Raw genomic sequence first — 9,969 nt, 5'->3', positions numbered from 1 at the left:
TTTCTGAGCAATATGGGTATCAAAATGTAGCTGCTCCTCTGTGATGTTGCTGCACGGTTACGCAAAACAGAAATGAAATTAAATCCAGCCTCGCAATCAGAATCACCTCTAAATTTACGAGCGATTACATATGTGTATGTGTGAGTGTAAGCGCGTGCAGTCCAAAAATCTCAGCCTGCTTTGCTGCCAAATTGTTGGCCGATGCGCCAAACGCAAAACAAGAAAATGCCCAAAAAGAATAAAATGAAAATAATCATAGCCAACTGCGCTGCTCTCGACGACATTTAAATCTTACCAAGCGGAAAACAGTACCTGTTTTTCACTTCTCGCATACTTACGCACATGACATGTTTTTGATCGATTCTCTGCTTGAATCCGGATCAGGCATCACCGTGTTGGCGTCGTTTCGTTCGAATCCAGATGAATACAACCACATCAGCAGATTTACCCTTCGATGCGAAAGCAAATACGTGTGTATGTACGATGGCGCGCGCAGTGACAACAATCTGCGCTGCCCAGCCGTTATCAAAAATCCACTCCCACAGCACAAAAACAACAAACATGAAAAATGCTCAAAAAGAAGAACTGAAAATTTGCAATAAACTGCGTGGCAAAATTATTGAAAACAAGATTTTTGCAAAAATGACTCTTTCAACAGTCGTTAGCCCTGAACAGGGTTAATTAAAATTCTTGAATTTTCGCTGGACGTTTCCTGACTGTCAGCAGCTGGACCAAAAACTCTTTCTTCGCCCAAATGCGGATCATGAACCACCGGGGTGTAGGCGTCGTTCCGCTCGAATCCGGATCAGGAACAGTTGTGTTGACCACACGATGAAATCTTTGGCAGGTCCAGTAGCCAAGTCCTCCTCGTCGTTGTTCGCTGCTCGAGTTGTGAAAATTTCTTAATCTTAATGAAATTGAACACAACCGCAACAGCAGATTTACCCCCCGATGCGAAAGCAAATACGTGTGTGTGTGTGTGTGTGTGTGTGTGTGTGTGTGTGTGTGTGAAGGGCGCGCGCGCATGCAGTGACAAAAAGTGGCCGATCTCACGCACACTAGCACGCCATTTGTTTTAGCGTTCTAAAGTTTCTAGGGGAAAATATTTAAATATACCATTTCTCGGCCCATATCTATTATCGGCTTTTATGAACATTGATCATAAATTACAGCTTTTTTGCCATTATGAGGAATGAGACAACTCTTTCGTGATAAATTTGTTGGCCCTGAAAAGGGCCGTTTGTTTCAAAGACATTCTTCCGGCTGCGCCGAGCCAGGTTTGATCGTAGCACCGCATCACGGTTGAACTCTAGAAGGGCATTTCCATCCTGGTGTGCTGGGCAATTTCATGCAACAGCCGCTAAAAGGGCAACATTTCCGTGGACTTTTGGTAGCGCCGGACGATATCGTTAGGCTTCTGCACATCTCCGGTGGCCGGCGCACTCTTATGGGCTGCTTTCGATGCTTGCTGCTGCCGCGGGGTCTTTCCTCAGGTGAAGCAGCGATTTCTGCTACTGCTTCTGCTGTGTCCTCGAACAGAGTTGAACAGGGAATGGGGAAAAAAATACTGAAACACACTTTTATAACTTCGCCCAAACGCGAGAGGCCTTTCCCTTCCAGCGAGAGAGTGAGAGAGGAAGGAAAGATGGGAGGTAGAGAAGAAACAATTTATAAGAAAGTGGCAGGTCTGATTTTTTCACATTCAACCACCAACTTTCAGACGGTCATCATCGTACCGACGGAGCAATCAGGACTGGACTGGACGCGGCTAGGGAGGCAAAGAAGGCGCCAAGCAGAATGGAGAAAAGCAGCACAATGGAAACCGAACCAGTAGAAGCAAAGCAGACGGAAACCCAACACAGCTTTGTGCGCTGTTTAGAGGAAGACGACGATGATTGGATACGGTCAATTCCGTCAGTTTTCCTTGAGGTTTTCAGACCTTTTGGAATCAGGCGGATTCTGACCCGCAGACGGCAGATTGAGCGCAGCTGTGGCTGCAAGTAGAAAGGCAGCAAATTGAAATCAACGGCCCTTTTCAGGGCCACCAAATTACCCATATTGCAACAACTTGTATGGTTCTGTAAATGTCCCCGCGGACCCCGGGGGAACCTTCTTTCAGGACACCGGCCACTCCAGGTTTTGGCTAACACTGTCGTAATGGCCATTATCATGTTCAGTATCAAAAACCATGAATTTTGATACCCATATTGCCACAACTCGTATGGTTCTGTAAAAGGCACTCCGGGCCACGGGGGAACCTGCTTTGAGATCACCGGAAACTCCAGGTTTTGGCCACCACTGCCGAAATGTCAATTTTCATGTTCAGTATCAAAAACCATGAATTTTGATACCCATATTGCCACAAATCGTATGGTTCTGTAAAAGGCCCTCCGGGCCCCGGGGGAACTTCTTTGAGGTCGCCGGCCACTCCAGGTTTTGGCCAACACTGTCGAAATGGCCATTTTTAAAGAGAACCCATGCAACAGGGCTACAACAATTTTCACACAGCCTACAAGGTTAAGCGATTTTACTCCAATGCCTAAAAGTTGCCTCCGCTGGCGGTTTTGCTCGTCCCCGGGTGTATTTGTAGTTGGTCGCAGTCTTTGATGGCCTTTTCAGGTGACGAATTTAGATACATCAATCGAACATCCGTGGAAGGGAAACTCGACGCATCGAACCCAATCAGCGTGTACTATGAAACGGGAGTGTGTGTGTATGTGTGGGTGAACGCGCATTTGGCAATTTTCTTGAATCTACCATCCTACGGCATTTGGTGTGTCATTCTACGGCATTCGCACACAATTTGCCCTCTTCGGTGCTGCTCTCCGATTCTCTCTCTCTCTCTCTCTCTCTCTCTCTCTTTCTCTCTCTCGAAAATAAAGGTGATTTTGCAGAAGAAATCCTTCTCCGGAAGAGAGAATTTGCGTTGCTAGGGCTCTCTCTCTCCCTGCTGCTGCTGCTTCACCCGTCTACGGCTCAGATATTATGAGCCGACCCGACTTGTTTAGCATCTCGGTGGCAACTAAGTGGAGTGGAAAGGGTAGAACGCATTTTTATACTTCTACTTCGCTATTACTTCCCCCCTTTTCACGATCTTCGACGGTCAGTTCTGCTGCGGCGGTTTTCTCCTCAAAAGCGTTCGTTTTGTTAGCTATTTCTAAGCATTTTAAAACATTGAATCGTTTGAATAGTTATACTATTCTGCCAATACTGAGAGATTTATAGAAAATTGCTGAAGGTTTTTCGAATCGAATGGTCCCAAAATTATGTAATTTCAATGTGTCTGGATGACGATATTACCGTTTGAAATAACGTTCGCCAAATATGACGCTTGGGATCGAAATTTTGAACGCCCCGGAGATGTTCCGATAAGGGGACACTTGCGGAACCATAAGATTTGGGGCAATATGGGTATCAAACTCTAGGGTTTGTGTGTTGTGTCTTTAACACATGGTTCAGAATGACTCTTTGTAATTAATTTTATTGTTTGAAAAAAAATATAAGAAAATTGTTCAATGCCGAAAGTTTAACAGAGAATTGATGAAATGATTTCATATCAACTGGCCCGAAAATTTTGCCATTACAATTAGCTGAAGAAGCGTTTGAAAGTTTTTAACGTTATTAAACGTCAAAATATCATGAGACCATCTTTGAGAAAAAATAATAGATCTTACGAAATAACTATTTCGTGATTGATTTTATGGCAAAGAAACGCAAATATTAAGAACTATAAAAATTTCATTTACTTTTGTGTCCGAAGTTCTTCGTCATGATGGTTATGCCTGTAGGATTACCACTGCACCTTTTTTGAAGAATGGTCATGATCGTCGTCCGTTTCATCTAAAAAAGTTATTCGATTAGTAAAACATTAAATAAGACTTTAATCTAAAATCCCACCTGAAAGCTCAGCGACAAGATTACGTATCTCTTCAGAGTTAGTGATTTTAATTCTGCAAGCAGAACCATTTCGACTAAACTCAGCTGATTGATCAACGCTGTTCTTGCTCCTGATTGATGTTGTTTTTTTGGCGAATTTAAAAGCTCGGTCTGGAAACAATAAATAATTATTTCGTACTCTAATTACATTTAACGTAACATACCCAGCTCAGGTGAATTTCGCATTCTTTTACGCCCACTCGCATCGTTGCTGCCTACCGGAACGCAGATTTCAGCAGATCTTGTATGCGATGAGGCCGGGTTCGTCGCAACGCCAACACGGGACTCGTCTACTTCACTTGCCAACTGGGCTTCTTGTGTTCGACCTGAGGTGGAGCCTCCAATCGCTTCCTCCGACGGACTCTTGGGGTCGTCGGGCGTACTTTTGTCCGACTGTGCGTACTGCGAGCGATCGAGGCTGCTGACATGCTGTAATCAAAAGCAATTGTTTTCAAAAAATGCTTAAATTAAAAGAAAAGTTGTAATACCTTATCACTACCGAACCGCCTCTCATGGTCGCGGTCGAATGCAGCTTCCGGTTCGCTCCAATCCACCGCATTTCTCGGCGTCGCCGAGGCGCATGCTGTTCCGGAAGTGCTGGCAATCGCGCTGTCGGAAGGTGAAGCCGTCAGGAATCTGGCCAACCCTGCCTTCATCGAGGGGAATTTTTCTATTTCCTTTTCTTTGGCCTTATTCCTGATTGCCGTCCGATTTTGATGGCCGGACTTCTTTTTGGGCATTCGTCGATTTTTGGTCGGATCATCACGTGACGAGGCTGGGGCCGTCGCTTGGTCAACGCCAACACGGGAGTCGTTACATTCGCGTGCCAACTGGGCTTCTCGCGTTCTGCCAGAGGTGGAGCCTCCAGTCGCTTCCTCCGACGGACTCTTGGGGTCGTCGGGCGTACTTTTGTCCGACTTTTCGCACTCCGAGCGATCGAGGCTGCTGACATGCTGTAATCAAAAGCAATTGTTTTCAAAAAATGCTTAAATTAAAAGAAAAGTTGTAATACCTTATCACTACCGAACCGCCTCTCATGGTCGCGGTCGAATGCAGCTTCCGGTTCGCTCCAATCCACCGCATTTCTCGGCGTCGCCGAGGCGCATGCTGTTCCGGAAGTGCTGGCAATCGCGCTGTCGGAAGGTGAAGCCGTCCGGAGTCTGGCTTCGTGTGTTCGACCTGAGGTGGAGCCTCCAATCGCTTCCTCCGACGGACTCTTGGGGTCGTCGGGCGTACTTTTGTCCGACTTTTCGCACTCCGAGCGATCGAGGCTGCTGACATGCTGTAATAAAAAGCAATTGTTTTCAAAAAATGCTTAAATTAAAAGAAAAGTTGTAATACCTTATCACTACCGAACCGCCTCTCATGGTCGCGGTCGAATGCAGCTTCCGGTTCGCTCCAATCCACCGCATTTCTCGGCGTCGCCGAGGCGCATGCTGTTCCGGAAGTGCTGGCAATCGCGCTGTCGGAAGGTGAAGCCGTCAGGAATCTGGCCAACCCTGCCTTCATCGAGGGGAATTTTTCTATTTCCTTTTCTTTGGCCTTATTCCTGATTGCCGTCCGATTTTGATGGCCGGACTTCTTTTTGGGCATTCGTCGATTTTTGGTCGGATCATCACGTGACGAGGCTGGGGCCGTCGCTTGGTCAACGCCAACACGGGAGTCGTTACATTCGCGTGCCAACTGGGCTTCTCGCGTTCTGCCAGAGGTGGAGCCTCCAGTCGCTTCCTCCGACGGACTCTTGGGGTCGTCGGGCGTACTTTTGTCCGACTTTTCGCACTCCGAGCGATCGAGGCTGCTGACATGCTGTAATCAAAAGCAATTGTTTTCAAAAAATGCTTAAATTAAAAGAAAAGTTGTAATACCTTATCACTACCGAACCGCCTCTCATGGTCGCGGTCGAATGCAGCTTCCGGTTCGCTCCAATCCACCGCATTTCTCGGCGTCGCCGAGGCGCATGCTGTTCCGGAAGTGCTGGCAATCGCGCTGTCGGAAGGTGAAGCCGTCCGGAGTCTGGCTTCGTGTGTTCGACCTGAGGTGGAGCCTCCAATCGCTTCCTCCGACGGACTCTTGGGGTCGTCGGGCGTACTTTTGTCCGACTTTTCGCACTCCGAGCGATCGAGGCTGCTGACATGCTGTAATCAAAAGCAATTGTTTTCAAAAAATGCTTAAATTAAAAGAAAAGTTGTAATACCTTATCACTACCGAACCGCCTCTCATGGTCGCGGTCGAATGCAGCTTCCGGTTCGCTCCAATCCACCGCATTTCTCGGCGTCGCCGAGGCGCATGCTGTTCCGGAAGTGCTGGCAATCGCGCTGTCGGAAGGTGAAGCCGTCCGGAGTCTGGCTTCGTGTGTTCGACCTGAGGTGGAGCCTCCAATCGCTTCCTCCGACGGACTCTTGGGGTCGTCGGGCGTACTTTTGTCCGACTTTTCGCACTCCGAGCGATCGAGGCTGCTGACATGCTGTAATCAAAAGCAATTGTTTTCAAAAAATGCTTAAATTAAAAGAAAAGTTGTAATACCTTATCACTACCGAACCGCCTCTCATGGTCGCGGTCGAATGCAGCTTCCGGTTCGCTCCAATCCACCGCATTTCTCGGCGTCGCCGAGGCGCATGCTGTTCCGGAAGTGCTGGCAATCGCGCTGTCGGAAGGTGAAGCCGTCCGGAGTCTGGCTTCGTGTGTTCGACCTGAGGTGGAGCCTCCAATCGCTTCCTCCGACGGACTCTTGGGGTCGTCGGGCGTACTTTTGTCCGACTTTTCGCACTCCGAGCGATCGAGGCTGCTGACATGCTGTAATCAAAAGCAATTGTTTTCAAAAAATGCTTAAATTAAAAGAAAAGTTGTAATACCTTATCACTACCGAACCGCCTCTCATGGTCGCGGTCGGATGCAGCTTCCGGTTCGCTCCAATCCACCGCATTTCTCGGCGTCGCCGAGGCGCATGCTGTTCCGGAAGTGCTGGCAATCGCGCTGTCGGAAGGTGAAGCCGTCAGGAATCTGGCCAACCCTGCCTTCATCGAGGGGAATTTTTCTATTTCCTTTTCTTTGGCCTTATTCCTGATTGCCGTCCGATTTTGATGGCCGGACTTCTTTTTGGGCATTCGTCGATTTTTGGTCGGATCATCACGTGACGAGGCTGGGGCCGTCGCTTGGTCAACGCCAACACGGGAGTCGTTACCTTCGCGTGCCAACTGGGCTTCTCGCGTTCTGCCAGAGGTGGAGCCTCCAGTCGCTTCCTCCGACGGACTCTTGGGGTCGTCGGGCGTACTTTTGTCCGACTTTTCGCACTCCGAGCGATCGAGGCTGCTGACATGCTGTAATCAAAAGCAATTGTTTTCAAAAAGTGCTTAAATAAAAAAACACACAATTTGTAATACCTTATCACTACCGAACCGCCTCTCATGGTCGCGGTCGGATGCAACTTCCGGTTCGCTCAGATCGACAGATTTTCCCGACGCCGCCGCGGCGCATGCTGTTCCGGAAATGCTGGCAATCGCGCTGTAGGAAACTGAAGCAACCAGGAGTCTTTCGATTCGTGCTTTCGAGGGACTGTCTTTTGAACAGTTGGACATGATTCAGCTTAGAAAACAATCTTAACTTTCTTGAATCACCGATACGCAAAACAAATCACTTTTTGACAACTTTGAAAATGGCTGCTTTTGCGCTACACTCACTACACTGAAAAAATATCTGTGAATCTGTAGCTTAGGGTTGCCAGTTCGTATGAATGAAATCTTAACTAAATTGTGGCATTACATTAAATGAAATTTTCATTTATGTTGATGGAGTAAAATATGGTTTAATTTTGAACGTCGTTTAAGTAAGAAGGTGAATAGTTTACATCTGGATTTTTTTTAGCAAATGTAAATATTGAGTGTATCCCACTTTCCGATGAAGATTTGGACATAGGCTATTCACTAAATGATTACATTGATTTATTGGACCTTATAGAAAAATCCAGACATGGTCATAGTAAAAAGTACACTCCTCAACAGTAAAAAAAAACATGCCTGGCAACCCTCCCAAATGAAAACAAGCTCAATCTTCCCACACCCTTACCAAAAATCATGATTTTTTTAGTTCCAAATCCCACTTTTCATACGATTTTTTTGAGTTCAGGTACTACAACCATAAAAATGGTTATATCGTTTGAACTGAAAAATTCGTATGAATTGTGGGATTTTAAACTCAAAAAATCATGATTTTTGGTAAGGGTGCAGAGTTTAAATTTGGCACCAGAGGGAGATGGCAAGTTTGCGCCAAAACAAAATAGCAGATGCAAAGTAAGCCGCCTGTTTTTTTTTGTGGCGCAAGAAGATAAATCGATCACTGCTGTCTCAAGTTCATTGTTATTTTTATGCAGTAACATAACCAAACGTCAAATCAGTGCAAACTTGCTGCCGGAACTTTTTCCGGAAAAGATCCAGCAGCATTTTTGTGTAAGGCATTTTAGTTAGAAATTTTTCCAACAAATTCAAGGCAGCTGCGGGGTTGTTTGCATCAGGTTTGCTTTATATAGCATTTGTCAGGCTACCTCTAGATTATTTTTTTTGACTGACCACCCGATATGTCAGCCAACATATTTCACAGGACTGTGACAAAATATATAATTAAACCCAAAAATGACGAACTTCTCGTCACAGTGTCCTGATGCAAACAATGATCGAGCTCAAGCTGTCACAGTCCTGCGAAATATGTTGGCTGACATATCGAGCGGTCAGTCAAAAAAAAATGTTAGAGGTAGCCTGACAAAATATTTTTGCAAGAAAGGGATAGTAAATCTGATGTAAACAAACAGCAGCAACTGTCTTTAGCAAGCAGTAACATAAACAAACTTGTCGGCACCCTCAGCAAAGGTCAAATCTGTACAAATTGCTGCCGGATCTTTTTTCGAAAAAAAAAAACCGGCAGCAATTTTGTAAGGTTTGACGTTTGCTGAGGGTGCCGTAAAAAGGTAATTGAATTACTTCGTGCATCAGCCAATGATCGACTTTTTTTCGAGCCTCGAAATAAAAAAAGGTGCAGTGGTAATCCTACAGGCATAACCATCATGACGAAGAACTTCGGACACAAAAGTAAATGAAATTTTTATAGTTCTTAATATTTGCGTTTCTTTGCCATAAAATCAATCACGAAATAGTTATTTCGTAAGATCTATTATTTTTTCTCAAAGATGGTCTCATGATATTTTGACGTTTAATAACGTTAAAAACTTTCAAACGCTTCTTCAGCTAATTGTAATGGCAAAATTTTCGGGCCAGTTGATATGAAATCATTTCATCAATTCTCTGTTAAACTTTCGGCATTGAACAATTTTCTTATATTTTTTTTCAAACAATAAAATTAATTACAAAGAGTCATTCTGAACCATGTGTTAAAGACACAACACACAAACCCTAGAGTTTGATACCCATATTGCCCCAAATCTTATGGTTCCGCAAGTGTCCCCTTATCGGAACATCTCCGGGGCGTTCAAAATTTCGATCCCAAGCGTCATATTTGGCGAACGTTATTTCAAACGGTAATATCGTCATCCAGACACATTGAAATTACATAATTTTGGGACCATTCGATTCGAAAAACCTTCAGCAATTTTCTATAAATCTCTCAGTATTGGCAGAATAGTATAACTATTCAAACGATTCAATGTTTTAAAATGCTGAGAAATAGCTAACAAAACGAACGCTTTTGAGGAGAAAACCGCCGCAGCAGAACTGACCGTCGAAGATCGTGAAAAGGGGGGAAGTAATAGCGAAGTAGAAGTATAAAAATGCGTTCTACCCTTTCCACTCCACTTAGTTGCCACCGAGATGCTAAACAAGTCGGGTCGGCTCATAATATCTGAGCCGTAGACGGGTGAAGCAGCAGCAGCAGGGAGAGAGAGAGCCCTAGCAACGCAAATTCTCTCTTCCGGAGAAGGATTTCTTCTGCAAAATCACCTTTATTTTCGAGAGAGAGAAAGAGAGAGAGAGAGAGAGAGAGAGAGAGAGAGAATCGGAGAGCAGCACCGAAGAGGGCAAATTGTGTGCG

The 9,969-nt window shown here is 45.4% G+C and overlaps 1 protein-coding gene across 1 annotated transcript; it reads right to left on the bottom strand.

The window, feature by feature from the left end:
- Nucleotides 1–3,790: 3,790 nt before the first annotated feature.
- On the bottom strand, nucleotides 3,791–7,719 carry LOC120428011 (nucleolar and coiled-body phosphoprotein 1-like). Its single transcript, XM_039592981.2, has 11 exons — nucleotides 7,317–7,719; nucleotides 6,789–7,253; nucleotides 6,460–6,729; nucleotides 6,131–6,400; nucleotides 5,802–6,071; nucleotides 5,278–5,742; nucleotides 4,949–5,218; nucleotides 4,425–4,889; nucleotides 4,101–4,365; nucleotides 3,898–4,047; nucleotides 3,791–3,840 (listed from the first exon to the last, which is right to left on the bottom strand). The coding sequence occupies exons 1-11, from the start codon at nucleotides 7,509–7,511 to the stop codon at nucleotides 3,791–3,793; spliced, it is 3,135 nt and encodes a 1,044-aa protein (XP_039448915.1). The 5' UTR covers nucleotides 7,512–7,719.
- Between the last annotated feature and the right edge of the window lie 2,250 nt (nucleotides 7,720–9,969).

This window comes from Culex pipiens, chromosome 1 (genome assembly GCF_016801865.2).
Source record: "Culex pipiens pallens isolate TS chromosome 1, TS_CPP_V2, whole genome shotgun sequence".
Taxonomy (NCBI): Eukaryota; Metazoa; Arthropoda; class Insecta; order Diptera; family Culicidae; genus Culex; species Culex pipiens.
Note: the sequence above shows the minus strand (reverse complement) of the source record. Positions and strands in the feature narration are given on the sequence as shown.

Bases quoted from the DNA above. Each gene is read 5' to 3' on its own strand.
- LOC120428011 (XM_039592981.2), bottom strand. From the start codon at position 7,511: ATGTCCAACTGTTCAAAAGACAGTCCCTCGAAAGCACGAATCGAAAGA. The intron at 7,254-7,316 runs GTATTACAAATT...TTTTGATTACAG, and splicing joins GGCGGTTCGGTAGTGATAAG to CATGTCAGCAGCCTCGATCG. The intron at 6,072-6,130 runs GTATTACAACTT...TTTTGATTACAG, and splicing joins GGCGGTTCGGTAGTGATAAG to CATGTCAGCAGCCTCGATCG.